At 43.7% G+C, this 22,944-nt stretch overlaps 1 protein-coding gene across 1 annotated transcript in view; it reads right to left on the bottom strand.

The window, feature by feature from the left end:
• Nucleotides 1–485: 485 nt before the first annotated feature.
• The window catches only part of TNKS2 (tankyrase 2), an 85,881-nt gene continuing 63,422 nt past the window's right edge, over nucleotides 486–22,944 (bottom strand). The window contains exons 20-27 of the mRNA XM_068257506.1: nucleotides 22,469–22,551; nucleotides 19,998–20,118; nucleotides 18,644–18,741; nucleotides 17,182–17,256; nucleotides 14,413–14,518; nucleotides 12,391–12,577; nucleotides 11,213–11,369; nucleotides 486–9,309 (exon numbers count right to left, since the gene is read on the bottom strand). Of these exons, the coding sequence (XP_068113607.1) occupies nucleotides 9,247–9,309; nucleotides 11,213–11,369; nucleotides 12,391–12,577; nucleotides 14,413–14,518; nucleotides 17,182–17,256; nucleotides 18,644–18,741; nucleotides 19,998–20,118; nucleotides 22,469–22,551 (890 nt within the window). The 3' untranslated portion in view covers nucleotides 486–9,246. The remainder of the gene's footprint in view (nucleotides 9,310–11,212; nucleotides 11,370–12,390; nucleotides 12,578–14,412; nucleotides 14,519–17,181; nucleotides 17,257–18,643; nucleotides 18,742–19,997; nucleotides 20,119–22,468; nucleotides 22,552–22,944) is intronic.

A 22,944-nucleotide genomic window follows, 5' to 3' on the forward strand; every position in this document is an offset into this window, starting at 1 on the left:
AGCCGCAGTGGCACGGTTTGCGGGATGCAGCTGCGTACTCACAACAGGAAGTGCAGTTGCGAGTCTCGTAAGACGCACGACGGCAAGTGGAAACGGGCCCTAAAGAACATATGACGCCCTAATGTAGAAAAAAGTTCCTGCATGGTCACTTATTTGTCCTCATGCCAGGAATATCACCAATGCACATCACTGACAGGCAACAGTTGGAACCATAAAGAATGTTGGCCACGGATGCTAGATTACACCAGTGAAGAAGATGGAAGCATGACTGCTTGGGCAAGGGGCATGCTGGGAAGTTGTCACATGGTGGGGGAAGGAGGAATGTGGCAAAGATTTACTGCAGGTTTTTTTTTTTTTTTCTCAAATGTCAACCTTATATATCAGATGAGAAACAAAAGTATAGTTATGGTGGAAATGCAAGCTCTTGTAAAATATAAAACATTCATGGAAAATGACATCAAACAGCAATGAGGGGGAAAAAACAGTTTTAAACATCACAAAAGTTTAATAGAGCAGGCAGGCATGACTGTAAAAACTCTACGAAAACCTCTTCCATAGCACTTACAATAAAAGTTCTTTATCAACATCACAATTTTCAACAAAACAAATGCACATACATGTTTTATTGTTACCGGACACAGGAAAGCACAGAACACAATCATCCAAAGCTACAGACTAACGGCAAAGCAGAGTATATATATATATATATATATATATTTATATATGGTTTAGCCAGCAAAAACATATGCAACCAAGTTATGTAGAGTCCACTGTATATGGACACAAAACAGTCCTGAAAACAGGGTTAATTAAAATATAGCCTTAAAGTGTACCTGTCATGGGGGGGGGGGGATGGGGTGTTTCTATTTTATTTAACTGGGGCTGCCACCAGCCCTCAAAGCGGTTTCTCCCATCCTATTTCTTTCAGCAGCTGAGCCCCTCTAAAAGTCTCATCAGTCGGAGGTACTGCGCATGTGCGGTCCCAGATGCGCACAATCCTGTGGCGTTCTGTAGCCCAGATGGGTGATCTTTCAGAGGGCCATAGCTGATCACTAAAGCACGTCTGGAATTCACCGATTGTGGAAATTACAACGTGCCCAATCACCCTTTCTGAGGACCAACTGGCCAAAACCGAACTGGGCATATTGGGGACAACATATCCTGGAAGATTTGATCAAATGGGCCAGAAAAATGTATACAAGTGAGGCCAGCTTTAGGGCTGGTTCAGACGGACGTTTGGAGGCGTCTCGTTAGTTGGCGTCGCGGCGGCAATGCGTTCGGGCTTTTAGCAGTGTTCGCATTGCGTTCGGATGCGGTCGCGTGTTTTCTTCCCCTAGGGGGACATTACCCGTCGCGGTTAACCGCCCCTGGAAGCAACATGTAGCTTCCAGGGGCTCCTTGAACGCCAGTGAAAATCGGGACCCGAACGCCGCGTTCGTGCAAACGCGCGTAAAAGCTTGGTACAAACGCTCCCATTCACTTGAATGGGAGCGTTTAACGCCAAGCCCTGAACGCTGGCAGTAAACGCTCTGCAAGCGTCCGTCTGAACCAGCCCTTACACAGTCCGTGAACAATACAGACACTTATGTACAAACACAAGCGCTGCAGGAAAAAACAACAGGACAATGGAGGTTATGGCGTTTGTAAATATATGTAGTGTTTTCGCTTAAAAAACAAAACATTTTTGTAAAACTGAAAACTAACTTTTCAAAGTACCAAGTGACAGACCATGTAAAAAGCCTTTTGCTACGGTATTTTCTGCTAAAGTTAGAACTCCAAGCACCGCACAGGTGAAAGGTCACTCTTCTTACCAACAATTGAATTCACCCGAAGCCTTTCAATTACGATTCAAAGCCTACTGGGTATGGGAAATACAAAAGAATGGACTATTCAAGGGCAGGTTGCAAAGTACACATATACAGTATAGAGAACTCCAGGATGGGTTAATCTTTGTATACTGTTTTTCCATTGCTTATAGCGTGCTTTGAAATACTAAGAACATTGAGTCCTGCGCTGTAAACACTGTAGCCTGGATGAAGTTTAAAAAGAGTTGTCAGAAGCTGGTATCCCTGCCTCCTGCTGGGCTAATAAGCAGCATCTCACAGGCAGAACACAGCCGCTCAATTATCTTTTAAAGCAGCAGCAGGGTCAGCCATACTATCATATTGGGAAACAAAACAGATTTAACCACTTAAGGACTAGGGGATTTTGCACTGATCGGTGCTACGTGGGCTCCACAGCCCGCAGCACCGATCAGGAATGTGGCAGGGCGATCAGACTTCCCCCCCTTTTTTCCCCACTAGGGGGATGTCCTGCAGGGGGGGTCTGATCGCCGCCAGCTACTACTGATTTGCGGGGGGGCTCCTCAAAGCCCCCCTCCGCAGCGTTTTCTGGGCTCCCCGGCTTTCCCTCCCTCTACCTTTTTTTCTGAGCGGCGCAGGACGGAATTCCGTCCTGCGCCTGATAGGATAGGCTTCTGCCTATCAGATGACGGCGATCCCCGGCCAATCAGAGGCCGGGGATCGCCGATCTACGTCACGGCGCTGCTGCGCAGCAGCGCCGTGTGATGTAAACAGCGGGGATTTCTTCCCCGGATGTTTACATTATGCGTGCAAGCCGTGATCGGCGGCTCGCACGCTGTTCACGGAGGCAGGCTCCGTGAACTAGCATGGAAGCGGCCGTTTCCATGCTATACCACTAACGACCCGCCGACGCCTATCGGCGTTAGGCGGTCGTTAAGTAGATAACTACTTGTTCTACTTACATAACAAATGCATTGTACTGTCCATGTTTCGATTTCTGTGGATTTTATATAGTAAATAGAGAATTATGTTCCTGCCATGTGGCATATTGATTCTCTCTAACAGAAGCTAATCCTGATGTAATTTCCTCCCTTACTTTTTTCTTTTGCCCTCAGCCAATCAGTGAGGACAGTGAGGAGCAGTAACGTGGGAGGGGTGATGACAAGCTTCCTTCTCATTGGCAATGGCAAAAATAGAGCCAGGCTGACTGAGATACGATTTATTACAGAGAAACATGTCCGAATAGAGTGGAGTGCTTGCAATGCAGGGTGAGGTTCCAGGCTGCATAATAAACACAAAGCAGTGGGTAAATGGAATTTGATTTTGTGGCGGACAATCCCTCTTTAAAGATAACAATATCGTACTCGCAGCTAGAAAACTGACAGATGAGCTAGTAGCTGCAAACATTTTAACAGTCTAACAAGCCTAAGTTTTAAAGGGCAAAAATTACAAATATTTAAATGTAATGGCCAATCCAACAACACTTAATGGAATTCTCCTTTAACAAAAAAAGTCGATCATTGTTTAGAGATGGCCAATAAGATGCAAATACTTCTCATTTACATGCAAATTTCATGTATATGAGGTTTGGCATTGGGAAAATTCAGCAGGAAGTTCATTTGATTGAAGAAATACCAATCTGCATAATATTTACATTAAATCTGCATGCAAGCTGGAATAATTAGCATGTCATTGACCCATTGGTCAATGCAAACGGTCTATGAGACACCAATAATTTTAAAGCTTATGGAACTTAATAGAGCTCGGAATTGGATCAATCAAATGCCGTAGCTGATAAGTTTGGTTTGTCCAAATACAAGCTGAGTAAGTTTGCATAAAACCATCATCAACTTGAAATGATAAGCATCTGACAGACCTTCTCTCTTGGTCAGTAGCAGTTAGAGGCCTGAACACACAATCAATAGGCTGCATAACTGGAAGACCACTTACCACCCCATCCATGGGTTATGTTTAAAGCAATCCTGAGGGGAACCTAATGGAAAAAAATGAGATCCTTGCCCACGAAGAGGAAAGCCACTTGATCCTCTGGACCACCGCCACTGGCCGGGAACCTCTTGAAGGTCTGACCTACACGCAGTGGTGGTACTCTCACAGGAGCAGTAAAGGGACACTTGACACAGTGGGGAGCAAGGCCACGATAACATACCCAACAAGCTCGTCAGACACGTTTCGGGGGTCCGTGCACAGAAATGGATGTCTCCAGGATACAGGAAGCCTCTGGAGGATCCACGTTTCCCACTTCATACACAAGTATCTTATTCTTTCCATTAGGATTGCCTTGGGTAAATATAGTGCACTACAGCTGGCACTCTTCCCACCCAGGTTCCTGAACAACAGAGGGAGTTGGAGGTATCAGCAGCATCACCCCACCCCCCCTTTCCCCCAAGAGAAGCCAAAAAGCATCATGGCAGTGGGGTGGGGAAGCTGCTAATGACACCTCCAAATACCCTGTAAGGGACACAGGCAGTAATGAGGGACCTAAAGAAGCAAATCCCACTGGTGGCAAAGTCTGTTAGTTTTATACGTGTAGGTTTGGGCCCGCCTATAATACAACAAATAGTGGCCTCCTCCATCACCTACACAATCAGCCTATTTAAATGTTTCAACAGATCATTTGGCCCAGCCAGTGCAATGGAAATCTATCCTGATAACACACCAACTATAAAATAATACGTTATCCTCAACATCCCAACAGTCTCACAAAATCAATGTGGCTCTAAATAATACTAGCGAGTCCATAGAGTTAATTTCACACAGGCCTTATGTTTGTTTCTTACACATTATTGCTTTGCTACGCATGGGGGAATCATATCTAGGACCTGATGCAACATTGTCTTACCCCTTGCAGGAGTGAGGATGTTCTGAAAAGCTAGGAACACACACTGCATAGGTTCTGATCAACAGCTTGTTTAATATTCACTACAGGATTTATGTACATAAGGAAATCTTTGATAGCTCCTCAATATCAGTAGCTCATTTGGTAAGCCATACTGCGCCACTTGAGAACAGATTGCTATGATCACTGCTAGCTTTGTACTGCTTGATGCAATACAAAGCTAAGCAGACATTTATCTTGTACCGTTCCCATCCAAAAAAAAACGTTTAATAGCTTGCCATAAAGATTTGAGTATTAATGCATTAAGACTCTTGAGGAGTGGTGCTATAAAGTGAACCTTTAAAGTGAAGCTCGGGTTCAAAACAAGCACTTACCCTGAAAAGAGGGAAGCCTCAGGATCCTATTGAGACTCCCCTTGCTAGTCTAAAGCCCCTCCGTTGCCCCCTCCACGTCGGAGCCATACAGCTACTCTGTCTAATACGCAGCCATGCAGTAGATGCGCGAGCCCACTTGCGCATGCGGTTTTGCGGGTCTAAAGAGTGGGCGGTCCCACGCGTCTATGAATCGAGGAATGAGTCTAAGAGGAGCTGCGCGGCCCATATATGATTAGTGACAATGCCTTGTCACTAATCTTCAGTGGGCCACGCTCAGCGACGGGGGCCATCAGACCAGAGAGGGAAGTCTCAATAGGATCCTGAGGCTCCGCTCTCTTTAGGTAAGTATTCCATTTTGTACCTGAGATTTGGCTCAGGTACTCCAAGGTGGCCATAGGTCTATAGACTTGGCGGCCGATCGACCATCAGATTCCATTATCATCGAACTGGATGAAAATTGGTGCCACCAAGAGCATGCCTGATTGTGACTACCAGGTATATAGCACAAGCCAAGTCCCCCTTGCTGCATGTGTTCCTAACATTATCATCCAGGTTCACCTCTAGTCACCGTTGCACAGGCCCACTGGTTTAAACTTGGACAACATTTTGGTAACAGCTATGAAAAAAAATCTAATACACTAATATGTCCCCAATCACATGGCATTCATGGTTATTAGCAAATCAAAGCTTCTGGTAGCAGTTTAATCAGCTGTTGTGTAAATCACCGACCAATTGCAAGCCCCAGCTTCCTCCTCTTCCTGGTGAGGGGGTTAGGAGACATTTTCACTCCATCACTGGGCATAAATCACACGATTTTCAGGGTGCGATTGCAGATAAAATGACACTCATCTAATTAAACAAGGGTGCAAAGGTGAACAGAAAGGTCTTTCTTTCAAGTTTAAAACTAGCACTCATTTCTGCTTCCGAACAATTCTTTACAGGCTAAAGGAAAAATCTGGTTTGGTTACCTGACACACAAAAAAGGTTAAACTGTCCTCCATGTACAGAAACGCTCAAAGTGATGCTCCACAAATCCAATTTCTAGGTGGGAAAATAGCACAGAACAACAGGGACGTTACCTAAAGGACCCAATATCACAAAAATTCAAAAATTTTTAATACCTGCAAATATATATACAAACAAGAAGCAAGTCTAATCCAGAGTAAAATTAGCCATAAATTACTTTTTTCCCCTATGCTAATGTCACAGCAGGTGGTATAAACCTGACAGAACCGACATGTTTTGAACTAGCCCATCTCCTCATGGGGATTCTCAAAGTTTTCTTTACATTCAAAAGCACTTCGTAAATGGCAGTTGCTCCATCCAACTGCCAAAAAAAGTGTGCAGTCATCAGGGAGGCTGGGCAGCATCTCTGTACAAACACTTTTCAGAAAGTGTCTTTATAAACAAAGGCCATGCTGAAATGGACTAGTCTAAAACCTGTCAGTTCTGTCAGATTTCTATCTACTGTAAGTGACAGCAACATAGGAGAAAAGTAATTTATGGCTGCTTTTACTTTGGAAGAAATGTATGTGTTTACATGCATTTTAAATGCTAAAATGTTTTGCAATAGTGGTTCTTTTAGGGCCAAAGGAAATCTGAAACTCATAAGTGAAGTTCATTAAAGAGACACTGAAGCGAAAAAAAAATATATGATATAGTGAATTGGTTGTGTACTATGAATAATTACTAGAAGATTAGCAGCAAAGAAAATATTCTCATACTTTTATTTTCAGGTATAAAGTGTTTTTTCTAACATTGCATTATTCTATAATATGTGCAGATTACACAACACTCAGCATTCAAAATGAGTCTTTCAGAGCAGTCTTTGAAGTAATGACCTCTCCTCTAGCAGAGGAAAAGTAAATAGTCCAGAAACAGTTGAGATAATAAAAGTCAGATAACAGCCCTCTCCAGGACTAACTTAGTCGGAGAGCTTAATGGCTTGTTTGCATAGAGATAACAACTGGAGTTTCTCAACGCTTCCTGTACTGGAAACAATTAGACTGATGTATCTGATCTTAATGTTTTATTTCTTAGCTGTACTACACATACAAATCATAATATCATGATTTTTTTTCGCTTCAGTGTCTCTTTAAGATGCTAATAAGTTTGATTTTCATGCAAATATCATGCAAGTTGTAAGCAGCCTGCAAATGAGCCAAACTTTTTCATGATCTTTGGAATCAATTCCAAGCTGAATACAGTTTGCTTCAAAGGACACCTTAAGTGAGGGGGATATGGAGGCGGCCATATTTATTTTCTTTTAAACAATACCAGTTGTCTTACTGTCTTGCTGATCCTTTGCCTTTAATACTTTTAGCCATAGACCCTGAACAAGCATGCAACAGATTAGGTGTTTCTGACATTATTGTCAGATCTGACAAGATTAGCTGCATGCTTGTTTCTGGTGTGATTCAGACACTACTGCAGCCAAACAGATCAGCAGGATGCCGGGCAACGGGTATTGTTTAAAAGGAAATCAATATGGCAGCCTCCATATTCTTCTCTATTCAGTTGTCCTTTAAAATAAACCAGTAAATAAAAAAATCAATTTAGTTACCTTGGTAGAGCAAAGCTTCTGGATCCGCCAGAGGCTTCCCATGTCCTCCTCCAAACTCCCGATCTAGCGCTGGGACCCTCTGGCAGTTTCCTGTCTGTGAACTAGCGTGGCTGCGCAGGACAACTAGCACCTGCGCAATAGAGTCACTCAGGCTTCAGCAGAAAGGCCAAGCCCCACCGGCTACATGCTACTGTGCAGGCTTCCTGTGCGGTACAGCCATGCTCATTCACGGATGGGAGCGCGGCCGCGTGCGTCCTTCCATAAGCCCTTGTCGAAGGGGTCCAGGGAGCCCCAGTGCTGGAACAGCGAGTTGGAGGGGGACGGCTCAGATTGTCCAGAGTCTTCCCTTTATTGACGCAAGTACTCATTTGGAGAACTTTTTTTCCACTTCAGGTACACTTTAAAGGGAACCTGTGGTGAGAGGGATATGGAGACTGACATGTTTATTTCCTTTTAAACAATGCACATTGCCTGGCTGTCCTGCTAATCCTCTGTCTCTAATACTTGAATGCAGACCTGAATTCAGACCCTCCTCTCTGCTCTAAAAGATTAGCAACAGCATAATAACCGAAAAGCATTTCCTTGTCGCAGCTCATAGAATTCCACAGAGAGGCTGCAGTGTAGTTACTTACTTCCTGGTTTGCTGGGAGCACAAAAAGAGTTAACCTCCTGTGTTTATATATTAGCGCTCAACTATATATTAGCTCTCAACTAGCTCATTACTTGCTAAGAAGGGAAAATTAGACAGGTTGTTCTCTACAAACGCACACAGGGTGGATTTCTTTTTGTCTTCCATCTCTCCTGTGCAAGAGTTCATGTCCGCTTTAAGCCATAGACCCCAGCACAAGCATACAGATCAGATGTCTATGACAAAATCTGACAAGATTAGCTGCATGCTTGTTTCAGGTGTGTGATTTAGACCCTACTGACAAGATCAGGACTGCCAGGTAACTGGTATTGTTTAAAAGGAAATAAATATTGCAGCTTTCCACAGGTCTCACATCTCGGGTTCCATTTAAATCTGCATGCAAGGTGCAATAATTAACACCACAGTGACCATCTCTACACGAGACCACCCTGGTATTCGGTACATAATGACCAGCATTGCAATACGCAAAGAACTGCTCAAGGCTTCAGTCCCGTAAAATGAGCGACGTCTCTTTCGTACAAGGTTGCCATTTTAAAAACTATATTACAAAGCAATGTAAATAAATACAGCGCTAGTACAAAAAGCTCTTATTTACAGTTTTACAAATTAACTGTATTCAGTGTAAATGTTGTGTTTTAAAATACACAATTCCATTAATGCGAGTTACTTTTTTTTTTCTTTGTACAGGAATTATAACGTATTCAGTTAGATGCTTAGACATGTATTAAAAAGAAGAAGAAAAAAAAAAAAAAGAGAACTAAAAATTCAAGTTAACGCAATATGTCTCTTGGTGTAGAATTAAATATAGACAAACCCATTTTTTATATCAAGAATGGGGTCTGTTAAAGTGCTGATAAGGTATTTTGTGAATGTTCAGGAAATACACTAAACATCTTAAAGCTTTAGTCTCTGAAGAAATTACAATGTATTCACATTGCTTAGTAAAGTCTCTCCCATTGGTCACTCTGCATGTAAGTCCGGGCGGGGCCATAGCGCTGTGCTCATCCCTCTGCTGCAGTGTCAGGCTTCACTATCTGGTAGGTTATTAGGTATTCTGGGTAGGCCTGTGGAAAAGATCAAGAGCATCCATCATTAGTCTATCAGTTCACCTGTGTTACTTCATGACTCAAAGGGAAAAAATGATAATACAAGAAACAGTGAAGCTCAACCCTTTAGCAGCCAATTTATTTAGAAGCTTGCAAGTGCTCCAAGCCAATTTAGTTTAGCACATTTAAATAAAATGTTTGTTACACTTTCTTTGCTTCTAATTACTGTATATACTCGAATACATGTCCATCTCGTGTATAAGTCAATTCCAATATTCAACCCTCTTATGCTGGAATTTTGTATTGACTCAAGTATAAGTCTACCCAGCAAAGTTAATGGCTGCACTTGGGGCTCAGGAGGGGGTTAATAATGACTGCACTGTATACAGTATTGCAGCCATTACCCCCCCCCCCCTCCCCTAAGTGCAGACAATAACTACTCCAGGCCCCCAAGTGCTGCAATTATTCACTCCCTTTTATGCAGCAAAGTATCCCCCCCCCCCCCTGCCCCTTTCTTTGTTGTGGCCAGGACTTGCAGACATGTATTTTCTTGGCATTTCCTTTCCTCAAAGTATCACTTACCACTGGGTAAATTACTGCAAATGGGAAGGTCACTATTAGTACACACACACATTACTCTCAGTGTGCTCAGAGTTGCCCGTGACTCATGTATAAGCCGCGCGTATATACATTGCTGTAATGTGTGTTTATGGCGACTTGTCACTAGGGGGCAGTGTGAGACAATAACAGAGGACTTCTGCTTTCACTTTCTATATGTTCTGCTAGTATAGAGAGTTCAAAGTATTCCAAGAATTTACAGTATGAGTTCTACTGACTGAGGTGAAAAGCAGTGCCCTTATCTCAAACAAGGCAATTCTATTGAAGCTGCTAATGGGTTGATAAAATGCAAAGAGCCTGCAGCCTTTAATGATGTGGTACCTACCAGTATAATAAACAATGAAGCGATATAGACTACCTATGAAAAGATCCTTTCCTCAGGGTCAGTTCACACTCAGTCTACTGCCCAGCGTTATACCACACAGGACTAATAATATACATGTAGGAAAGGGCCCAAAGCACTGCGAGGTACAGATCCCTACTAAATACCATTACCACACGTTTTGCCTTTGTTAAAGAAACTCTGTAGTGAGAGTGATATGGAGGCAGCCATATTTTATTTTTTTTTCTTAAATTACGACATTTGTCTGCCAGACCAGCGGGTTTCTTTGGCTGTAGTAGAATTTGAACAACACATTTGCGTTTTTTTATAATCTGCATTTTCAACTATTGAAAATATACAGTATGGTTGTTTTGTTGTTTTTTTTAAACCAAAAAACGCTTGCATTTTTGCGAAGCAGGTGATTTCGCCACTCAGCGCCAAAGCTGGGCGCCGCTATAACACTAATGCTAGTGCGTGGGGTGCGTGAGGGTAATTCGAACCCCAGAATTACTGCTCCCTCCAAGTTGCTATGACTCAGAGGGGAAGAGTATTGCCACTGGGAATTTGAGCAGCATTCGGCTGACCATGCGCCCAACTCACCAGCACCACACCACATACGGGCATTAAATACAGGAATAACAAGCATGCATGCAATTTTACATAGCAAATCAGACAGCTGAAACTTGCAATGCAGCCCATAGACTCATTGTGTGCAATTTCGTATATGTTTTCTGCTATGCAGCGAGATGCATGTGATTCAAATAATCTTTGGGTGTTACTATTCCCTTTTCATAATGCAACAAAAAAGGTTGGCAAGTGTGACATAGTTCCACTTTTTCTCATCAACATGAGAAAACCCACAATCCACTTTACAAAATGTATAACCGGGTATAAAGAAAAACAAAAATTCAAGCAGTAGCAATGTGCAGAGCCCCAAAATATCATCAATTCAAAACCAGCATGGTGTGTACAAGTATTTACCTGCTCTCCCCTGTAGATGACGTACTCTGCCAGCGCCAGACCATTAACACTAGGCCGCCCAGTGACGGAATGATGACCAGGAGGTGAATGGGCCATTTTCATTGCACTGAACTGCAGGAAAGATTTACCCAGAGTCACCCGGCAAAACAGCAGCTGCCTGCAGGGAAGAAAAGAGTGCTTTTGACAAATAAACTAAGACTAGATCTCAAAGCGGACCTAACTCCAGACCTTTCTCTGTGCTCTAAAAAAAAATAAGCAACAGCATCAAACCCTTTAAAGAAAAACTTTTCTTTGTTGCAGCCCACAGAACTCCTACTGAGATGCTGCACTTTCTGGTTTCATGGGACCACTGAACTAGTTAACCTCCTGTGTTTACATATAGCCTGTCTGAAAGCACAGATCAGACAGCTCAAACTACAGTGGCTCATTGCTAGCAGATAAGGGAGAATCAGACAGGCTATCTCTAAATACATACAGGGTGGGTTTCTCAGTGTTTGCCTTCTGTCCTGTGTAAAGGAATACACTTATAGATTTGCAGCAGATTCAAATATCAGATAGATTTCTGGCAGATGCCTGTTCAAGTCGAATCTGATGGGAATCTGATGAGTGCCACACACTAGGAACAGATTTCCAATAGATTTAAGAATGAAATTATTGCACTATTAAATCCAACGCAACTCTATGGGCCATGGATTTGCTACCAGCAGCAGATCAACCTAGATCTTCCATCCTGTCAGATAGATCAAATCCATTAAAATCGATCGATAGATTTGAAAGAATCGACTTCTCATCGATTCTATAGAATCGTTCACTGAAATCGACCAGTGTATAGGCCCCTCAAGAGTTTAAGGCCTGTTTAAGAGCACACATATATCAACAAACGATCAAGATACTACATGGAGTGAACTATGGATCACATCTAAACAGTGTAAAGATGTAGAATAAAGTGCATGTTAAAAGGCAGACATTCCAATGAGAAGATTTGATTTGTTACTTTAAAATATGTTTTTCCAAGATCAAAAGGCTATAAAAGACATGTGTCTAAGAAGGGTGGAATAAACAAAAAAGAGGAGAATGTAGAAATGCTGCCATCTGGTGGTACATACAATAATAAATTACCATCATTTGCTAGCAGTGTTATTTAACGGGGCTACATGCAATATAGTAAAAGCACATACCTGTGGCAAACATAACAAGATCTGTCTTTGTGGACAGGGCAGCCAGTGCCGCCTCCTATGCCGTAGACATACTGGTTGCTTTTTGAAGAATTTTCAGCAAAGTATATGCCTGCACCAAACATCCCGCCAATGTAAGCGTGCCTTTCATCAAACCCTTTGTGAATGATTGCATTTACAAATGGGGAACCTGGGAACAAATGGGAGGTAAACACAGTTTATTCCAGTCTTCTATCCATGAAGAATATTTACATTTTGTCGGTTTAAAAGTTCATCACATACAGTAACCTGAAGCCTATCTTAACCTATCTACAAAGCGTTAACGTTACCCATGTTACATAATGTATGGAGCCAAAACTCCTGCCCAGTGTGGAAGAGCATTAACTGCCTCACTATTGAATGCATGTCAGGTCATCAGCATTGCACCATTTCTGCAAGGCCTATAGGCTTACTCTGAAGATGGTAGGTAGGCCAGGAGTCCGCCGACCAATTGCTATACAGATGTTTCTATGGCTACGTTAGGGCTTGGTACCTGTAAGATGATCACAGACTGGGAAAGCAGGTATTGAGCCTTTGGGGGGAGGTATCAAGGCAGCCAAAACTCTCTTATAGGCTAACCATATTTTCTAAAAATAGGCATACTTCTAGCGATGATGGGCAGATTCAACCAAGAGACACATTTCTTTCTGATCGAATCTGATTAGAGAGATAGCCTATACCCCGCAGGCCAATTTCCAATTGATTTAATTCTGAAATCAATCAGGATTTGGCCTAGTGACACCGCATCCACCACCTCGCCGATGCCGTCCCCCGAATGGCAAATGTGCCTCCCCACTATACTTTACCTTCCTGTGTCAGCCGCTGTCTCCGGGCTCCACCCGCATACAAGTGCCCCATGTGGTTTCCGGTGCGTGTGACATCACACATGTGCTCACGTTACCGCATACACGGCAACCACATGAGGCTCGTGTATGCGGATTGGGAATAGAGCCCTTAGCCAGCGGCGGACACGGACAGGTATAGTGCACCGGGTACATTTGACATTAGGGGGGGGCTGCGCCGGTGTTTTGTCACGGTCGCTGCTACCGCCGCACACCTGATCAACCACAACGGCCTGACATCTTGCAGCATGTCCGATCTGGATACATGCAACAGATTTCGGCCCCGAATTTGGTTGCATCTGGATTGCACCGTTTTGTTTTTGATTCAATAATTATTGGATGGTCTATCAGCTGCCAAGTTAAGAGATGTATGGCCACCTTAAGTATACTTCTCTTTAATTTAATTACATTCATGATGTGAAAAAAAATTTGAGGAGAAAAATACAGCACATTTATTGAAGCACAAACAGGCTCCGCTATTGTGAAACCCCAAAGAACAGGAAGTGGAAATGTTATTTCTGGAAACTGGCTCTGTCACAGTGTGACCATGAACAGTCCAAGGTAGATGCACCTGCAAGTCTCCACCATAAAAATCAACAAACATTTATTGAGGCATTGACAAAAACGGCATAACAATCTGTCATGTGTTTTGGACATAGGTGATCTAGGAAATGGTGATCACAACACATAATCCCGTCTTCCAGCCCACCTCCTTCAGATGATTTTATTACTATTTAGTATTTATATAGCGCCAACCTCTTCTGCAGCACTGTACAGAGTTGTCTTGTCACATAACTGTCCCTCAGAGGGGCTCACAATTTAATCCCTACCCTAGTCCTATGTGTGTATCCAGTATTGTATGTTACATAAAGGCAGACGTGCTTTGTTTTTTATTAAAAATCTTAATTGGTGAGGCAGCCACTTCAATCATGTATAGCGAGGTAGATCCAGTTCTCTCTCTGACATGAAGTTATTAGCCATGTATCCATGCGCTTCCTGTACCCAGAATATCGGCAAATACTACAGTGAAAATGCATTCCCAAGCAGAAGCACAATGTGATCTGTAGCAGCTGACAATTGGGTGACAGTGTGGCTCTCACTCAGTTTCTGTCTGTCTTGTTATAAACTCTTGTTATAGACTTACCATGAAAGAGCATCCTCTCATTGGAATGATTATGATTTTCCTCTGTAACCTCTTTTCGCCGGTGTGTGTATTTTTCCCAGAGTTTCTTATTGCATACTTTCTGAATCTGCAAGGACATTACAATGGATGATCAGCAGAAGCTCAAAGTAGGATCCCAGAGCAAAAGTACGACCTTCGAAGAGTTATCAGTATTATAATTACACTCCTAGCAACAGGAATGCTGCAGTTTGGCAAGGACAAGTGAGAGGGATATGGAGGCTGCTATATTTATTTCCTCAAACAATACCAGTTGCCTGGCAGTCCTGCTGACCAATTTTAGTGTCTGAATAACACCAGAAACAATCTTGCCAGATCTGACAAATGTCAGAAACACCTGATGTGCTGCATGCTTGTTCAGGGCCTATGGCTAAAAGTATTAAAGAGAGTCTGAAGCGAGAATAGATCTCGCTTCAGACCTCATAGCTAGCAGGGGCATGCGTGCCCCTGCTAAAACGCCGCTATAGCGCGGCTTAACGGGGGTCCCTGTCCCCCCAAATCCCCTCCGTAATGCGGGGGAGCGCTTCCTGGTTGGGGCAGGGCTAAGCGCCGCAGCCCTGCCCCATGCGCGTCTGTCAGACGCGTACCTCCGCCTCTCCCCCGCCCCTCTCAGTCTTCCTTCACTGAGAGGGGCGGGGGAGAGGCGGCGATGCGCGTCTGATAGACGCGACTGGAGGCAGGGCTGCAGCCGTTAGCCCTGCCTCCAGGAAGATCAGCTCCAGCGACCTTTTTCCGACCCAGGTTTGCGGGGGGTGGGTTGGGGGTGAAGGGACCCCCGTTAAGCCGCGGGATAGCGGCGTTTTAGCAGGGGCACACGTGCCCCTGCTATATATAAGACCTGAAGCGAGATTTAGTCTCGCTTCAGTGTCTCTTTAAAGGCAAAGGATCAGCAGGACAGTCAGGCAACTGGTATTGTTTAAAAGGAAATAAATATGGCAGCCTCCATATCCCTGTCACTTAAAGGGAAGGTTCAAGCAAAAAAAAATAAAAAATGAGTTTCACTTACCTGGGGCTTCTACCAGCCCCATGCAGCCATCCTGTGCCCTCGTAGTCACTCACTGCTGCTCCAGTCCCCCGCTGGCAGCTTTCTGACCTCGGAGGTCAGGGCCGAATTGCGTACATTTTTACACATTCCCGCTAGTGCAGGAACATTAACGCATACATTTTTACGCGTTAGTGGTGCGACGCGTAAATTTTTGTTCCTGCACTAGCTGGAATGCGTAAAAATGTATGCAATGTGGCCCTGACCTCCGAGGTCAGAAAGCTGCCAGCGGGGGACTGGAGCAGCAGTGAGTGACTACAAGGGCACAGGATGGCTACATGGGGCTGGTAGAAGCCCCAGGTAAGTAAAACTCATTTTTTTTTTTTGCTTGGACCTTCCCTTTAAGGTGTCCTTTGAAGCAAACTGTTTTCAGCTTGGAATTGATTCCAAAAATCATGAAAACGTTTGGCTCATTTGCAGGCTGCAAACAACTTGCATGATATTTGCATGAAAATTAAACTTATTAGTCCATACTAGTACTCTTCTCCTGTTGGACTCAAACCACTCAGGAGCTGCAGCCACTAAGGGCGCGCTCAAGAGGCCACCCTAAAATTAAGGAGTCTTGCCTTGAACTCCTTACTGAATAGGTACTGATCCTAGCCAGGATTTGAACCCTGGTCTCCCATGTCAAAGGCGGTGCCCTTAACTAGTACACTATCCAGCCAAGTATTAGAGGCAGAGAATCAGCAGGATAGCCGGGCAACTGGTATTGCTTAAAAGGAATGAAATATGGCAGCCTCCATATACCTCTTGCTTCAGCTGCCATTTAATCAATACCAGTTGTCTGGTGCCCTACCGATCCTCCTGGCATCACTAGTGGTCTGAATCACACACCTGACACAAGCATGCAGTTAATCCAGTCACTTCAGTTAAACATCAGACCTGCTGCATGCTTGTTCAGGGCCTATGGATAAAAGTATTAGAAGCAGAGGATCAGCAGGACTGCCAGGCAACAGGTATAGTTTAAAAGGAAATAAATATGGAAGCCTCCATATCCCTCTCACTTCAGGTGTCCTTTAAAAAGAGCACAGACTGTCAAGCAATATGCATATCCATCCCCCCCCCCCCCCACACACACACACACCCACACCCACTGGGCTGTTAGGCATCTCGTGTTAAGTCTCCATAAACCCTTAAAGGGATACTGTAGGGTGGTCGGGGGAAAATGAGTTGAAGTTACCCGGAGCTTCTAATGGTCCCCCACAGACATCCTGTGCCCGCGAAGCCACTCCTCAATTCTCCGGCCCCGCCTCCGGTTCACTTCTGGAATTTCAGACTTTAAAAGTCTGAAATCCACTGTGTCTGCGTTGCCATGTCCTCACTCCCGCGGATGGCACCAAGAGTGTACTGCGCAGACCCAGTATGGTCTGTATCTGCGCCGTATGCTCCTGGTGACATCAGGGGAAGCGAGGACACGGAAACGCAGGCGCAGTGGTTTTCAGACTTTAAAGTCTGAAATTCCAGAAGTGAACTGGAGGCGGGGCCGGAGCATCGGGGAGTGGCTGCGCGGGCACAGGATGCCTGCGGGGGACCATTAGAAGCCCCGGGTAACTTCAACTAATTTTTCCCCGACCACCCTACAGTATCCCTTTAACCTGATTGTGGAGCAGAGAGGAAGGAATTTATTTCCTTACAAGCCAATATGACCACTTTAAACTGCACTGTAAGTTGATTGCTGAAGTGTGGCATACCTTTGATATGTTATATCTGTTAAAGACTCCGCCAGCATGTCCTCCATCCCGGTGCTCTCTGACTGTACTTTGCATCTAGAAATAAAAGCACATTTTATTCCATTCAAAACACTAAAAACAAGAATGACTGAAACCCAACAAAAGCAGTTCTAATATAGAAGCTATACAAAACAAAAGTTTTGCCTTCTCAAAACAGAAGGTATTTGCGTTAATTCAGATTTGAGTGAGCATATGATGCCTCCCACGATGCATCACTGCTGAATATGCAACTCATCCTTTGTTGTCCCTGATCGCTAACCACACCTCCAGAACCACTGGAAATCAATGATGTGTCAGCTTGTTAGAGACTCTGAAGCGAGAATAATTCTCGCTTCAGACCTCATAGATAGCAGGGGCCTGTGTGCCCCTGCTAAAACGCCGCTATCCCGCGGTTAAACGGGGGTCCCTTCACCCCCAACCGCCCCCCCCCCCCGCAAGCCTTGGTCGCAAACTTGGTCGTATATTATCTTTTCCTGGAGGCAGGGCTAACGGCCGCAGCCCTGCCATCAGTCACGTCTATCAGCGGCGCATCGCCGCCCCGCTCAGTGAAGGAAGACAGAGGGGCGGGGGAGAGGCGGAGATACGCGCTGACAGACGCGCGTGGGGCAGGGCTGCGGCGGTTAGCCCTGCCCCAACCAGGAAGTGCTCCCCCGCTGCACGGAGGGGATTTGGGGGTGAAGGGACCCCCGTTAAGCCGCGGGATAGCGGCGTTTTAGCAGGGGCACACATGCCCCTGCTATCTATGAGGTCTGAAGCGAGATTTATTCTCGCTTCAGACTCTCTTTAATTGTACAAAGCCATTGTGGGTGACCTCATTTGCTCACTCCAACCTGAATTATCACAAACACCTCCTGCTTTAACCTCTTGAGGAAACACAGGTTTACACCCCCCCAAGAGACCAGGCCATTTTTTACAATTTAGCACTACACAGCTTTATCGGTTTATTGCGCAGTCATAGAATTTAGCACCCACATGAATTTTAACTACTTTTCGTACCCCTAATACAGCCATCTTCTGGTGGTCTCTGATTGCTGCTGTGATTGTCTTTTTTTTTCCCATGGCTGGCAGGCTGATCGCGGTGGCCTCCTGTGTCCCCCTGCAGGGAACGCGCGCTTAAGAGCGCTCATTCCCTGCTAATCACGCGCGGAATGCCATGACGCAAATCGGCGTTAGGCGGTCCTGTGCCTGCCCTCTCTTCCACCACCTATTGGCGTTAGGCGGTCCTGTGCCTGCCCTCTCTCCCTCCACCTATCGGCGTTAGGCGGGCAGTAAGTGGTTAAGACTGCAAACTTTTGTTTTGCATAACATTTTAGTAAGAGGGCTTTTTTGGTCATTTGTAGACCCATACACACTCCTGGGAGTTCTGGTTAACCATGAGCTTGCCGGGTAATCTGTAACTAACAGAAGCTACAAATGCTCTTACCTCCTCCTCCACAGACAGGAACTCCTTGTCATCTGGAGCTAGATCAATTAAGATTGTTCCACTGCCAGAGGTATTCAGTGTCAAGTAAGGATTCAGACCTACAAATGAGTCATAGGAATACTGCATCAGAAGTAGAACACAAAAGCCACTCAATATATTAAGAACATTCTTCATTCTGCCAAAAACTCCTACAAATAATGACATGTGATCTGCACCATTCTGACAATGAGCGGGTTTGACTTCAGCCTGGCTCATGGGACCCCTCTATAGGATTTTCACCCAAGACGATTGTGAGCCAAAATATCTGGTGACGGCAATATTTTATGGTGTTTCTACCGAGCTACTGTTTTTTGTCCCCTATTCTATTGCCTGATGAAGCGTTGCATTTCTTGGGGTACTCTTAATAAATTCAATTGTTTGAGTCAGACAGTTGTTAGTGTCTGCTTTCCGGAAGTCCACCACTGCCTCCCTAGCAATTTTAAAGTTTTTATCCTGTTGGCGCCTCTGTTCTCTAGCAAAGTCAATGAAAAGAATGCTTCACTGACACTTCCCTAGCAGTATAATTACTTCCAGATTTTATGGTCTAAAAGCGGTGCAATTTTCTCACAAGCTTTTATGCTGGGAATACACGATGCATTTTTTCAGTCGATTTTCCATCCGATCAATTCGATTTTCCGCTCGATTCTCTTATTTTTTTTTTATCTATTTCCATTCACTTCTATGAAAGAATGATCACAAAAAAAAACGATCGAAAATCAGATCGGACATGTCGGAAATTATTTATCGAACTATCTGACAAAAAAACATATGGTGTATTCCCAGCATTAGACCCTAAAAATCATACCGCTAGATAGATCTGCGGCAGCCCTGCACATTACTCACCTCCCATGCATCCAGCTCGGGATTACCGCTCTGTGCTGCGGATTTCTGGCCCAAGCCTGACTCGGGGTTACCGCTAAGGAGGTTAATGCATGCTTTACAAAGTAACACACTGCATACAGTGCGTTGGGATATCGCACTCTGTTAGATCACACCACACTGGACGTACTATGAATGTTGCATAGATATAACATTGCGGGATGACTTTCCGCATTACAATGCGTCCATTATGTCACAATGCAACGCCCTACTGTGAGTGGGGAATAAAGAAACACGAAAGGCCTCTACTGAAGCTCAAATAACATGGCTCTATAAAATGAAGCTATAGTCATAATACAGACTAGTGGTACTGACTTGCAAAAGCATAAATAAATGATCTGCAACTACAAACCACCCTAGAAATGAATAATCCTTGCTATGTGGGGGGTGAACAGGAAGTAAATTCTAGTTTTGTATCAGAGAACGCATTCATTACCTTGCTGGCCTGAAATGAGTCTCTCCACACCTTTGATTATTTTATGTCTGTGTCCATAAGCATTAATTCCAATCTCCTTAAATTCCTTGTGTCCCATTTCGATTAGGACATCGAGTGTGATCTACAAAATAAAATTACATTTGAATATTACAGGAAAATAGCCTTGAAAATAACTTAATTCAGCTCTATAAATTGCAGGGATTGACGGCAAACTTTATTTCAGCTTGTTTAGTGGTAGATGGGAGGGGCAAAACCCACTGGTAGAAAATGAATTAAAACAAGTGTTGGAAAAAAAGAGCAAAGAAGCTTAAAATCGCACACCAATCAAGATTTAAAAAAAAAATTATAATAAAGGTTTATTTTGATTGGCCCAATTCCAATCTTCATGTAATTTGTGTTAAATTCACACAAAAGCCAGCATTGTTACTATTTCAATTAACTACTTGGGCAGCAGAGGGTTTATGTTTTATACCGAGGTGGGAGCTTTGGGACAATCTGTATTTCAGAGGGCTAGTGCACACCTAGAGCGCTTCTGAGCGCTTTCCAAAATGCTAGCGCTTTAAAATGCGTATTTAGTATTTGAATGGGATGGATCACACCAGAGCGATGTGTTTTTTCCCCAAACGCAAATGTGGGTCCTGCAGCATTTCTGAGGCGATTCGGCCTCAATGTTAAGTATAGGAAAGTGGAAACTCGCTCTAAAAAGCGCTAGAGCCGAGCAATTTTCCAAGCGTTTTACAAAAGCTGTTCACGTCCAGCTCTACTGTACAAAAAAATAAAAAAATTGATACACCTAAACGCTCCAAAAAAATCGCTAGGCACATACCTAGAATCGCTTCGAAAAATCACTTCTAAAAGCGACTAGCTTTTGCAATTAACTACCTGCCGACCACTCCATGTCAATTGGCGTGAACGCGGCGGCAGCCCCACAACCACTCCGCGCGATTGGCATGAATGGCTTCTAATGAAGCTTGCAGGAGAGCGTGCGCATCTCCGCTCTGATTACAGAGCTCCGCCTTCAGTCTCCCAGACTGTAAGATGGCGAAACCGCGTCTAATAACTATGTACAGCACTGCGATCTAAGGCAGCGCTGTACTGGGGACAGCAGCATGACACGGCTGTCCCCCGGGGACACAGGAGGGGAATCACTTGTGTGCTGAGTTGTGCGGCCCTGCAGCGAGCCCTTAAAGCTGCAGTGGCCCATTTAGTAAAAAATGGCCTGGTCACTAGGGGGGTTTAACACCGCGGTCCTCAAGTGCTTAAACTACGGCTTTTAGGCGTGTATGTTTGCAAAGCTGTGCAGTTTGTGCAGTCAGTTTGGATGTTCTTATCTCAATGCAAACAGGAATGCAAGGCAGATTTTTACTATAAAATGACAGAAAAAGACTTGTGCATCGCCAGTCTGGGCTCATAGCAAACTTATGAGGGTACACTCTCTCCAACACTACAGGTGCCCGCTAATGACAATTTTTTTGTCTAATCTTACAGCTTCTATGTAATAGATAAATAGTTTGAGAATATCCATTCAAAATATATTCACTCAGTTTATCCTTCTGCTAAATAGATTTAGTAAGATTGGTAAAAAAAAAAAAAATAATAAAAAAAAAAATGATAATTACCGGGCACCTTAAAGAGGAACTCCAGTGAAAATAATGTAATAAAGTGCTTAATTTTTAAATAATTCTGTATAAATGATTTAGTCTGTGTTTGCCCATGGTAAAATATTTTAAAACCCTGATTTACATTGACATTTATCACATGGTGACATTTTTACTTCTGGCAGGTGATGTAGCTGCTGCTTGCTTTTTAGCAGTTGGAAACAGCTGTATACAGCTATTTCCCACAATGCAACAAGGTTCACAGACAGGAAACTGCCAGGACCATGGTCCTCAGAGTTTCTTGTGGGAGGGGTTTCACCACAATATCAGCCATACAGAGCCCCCCTGATGATCCGTTTGGGATAAGGAATAGATTTCTCATGTAAAAGGGGGTATCAGCTACTGATTGGGATGAAGTTCAATTCTTGGTCACGGTTTCTCTTTAAGGCTGTATTCACAGTGGGATGTTGCAGTTTAATGCAACGTTAAAGTCGCAACGTGTCTGCGTTCAGAGGTAACGCACTGCAAGCAGTGAGTTGCCATAATGCAACATTTTTCAACTCGATGTTAACGTTGCACTGTGAACGGCCCATAAGATTATCATTGTAGTTCGGTACTCCGCAACGTGCCACTGTGAATGCGACCTCAAAGGAAATTATATATATTCAAAATGTGAACAAAGAACAATTAATTTGTTACTACAATAAAAGGGAAGTATTTTAAACAACAAATGTTAGACTAGAGTTTACACAAACCGTAAATACATAAACAAAACATACAAAAAAATAAAATAATGGTGTTTATTATAATTTACAATACAACATACTAGCAGGATTTATTAATAAAACGCACACACACGGCAAACAAACTCACCTGCTCACTCTCAAAAATATCAATTAAGTGTTCAAGTCCCAGGTTCCTTAAAAACTGATTAATGCTCAGGTCAAATCCTGGTACTAAATAAAAAGAGAAAGGACATTACAGACTCCATAATGAGGGGAAGTAAAGAAGGAAAAAAAGAGAACCCAGCATGCCCTGCAACATCCTTTGTGCGGCAGATGTACCAAATAAGAGCCAGGGAAACTGGGGCATTATCTTTTATGGATAAGAATAGTAAGAGTGATTTTTAACTTTTGGACTGCCTGATTAGCATCCGTATTACTTGTTTACCAGATTAAAAAATAAAGAATAGATTTTTTGATTTTATGCCCGACAGTTACACTTTAAAATTTACAAATTTCAGACCCGCTTCAGCCCACCGCAGCCCTCTTCCTTTAGCTATGAATGAGTAATTTCCATCCATTTGGGCACCATGGATATTTAAACTATAACGGAATGTAAAAATAAAA

The sequence above is a fragment of the Hyperolius riggenbachi genome, chromosome 10, assembly GCF_040937935.1.
Source record: "Hyperolius riggenbachi isolate aHypRig1 chromosome 10, aHypRig1.pri, whole genome shotgun sequence".
Taxonomy (NCBI): Eukaryota; Metazoa; Chordata; class Amphibia; order Anura; family Hyperoliidae; genus Hyperolius; species Hyperolius riggenbachi.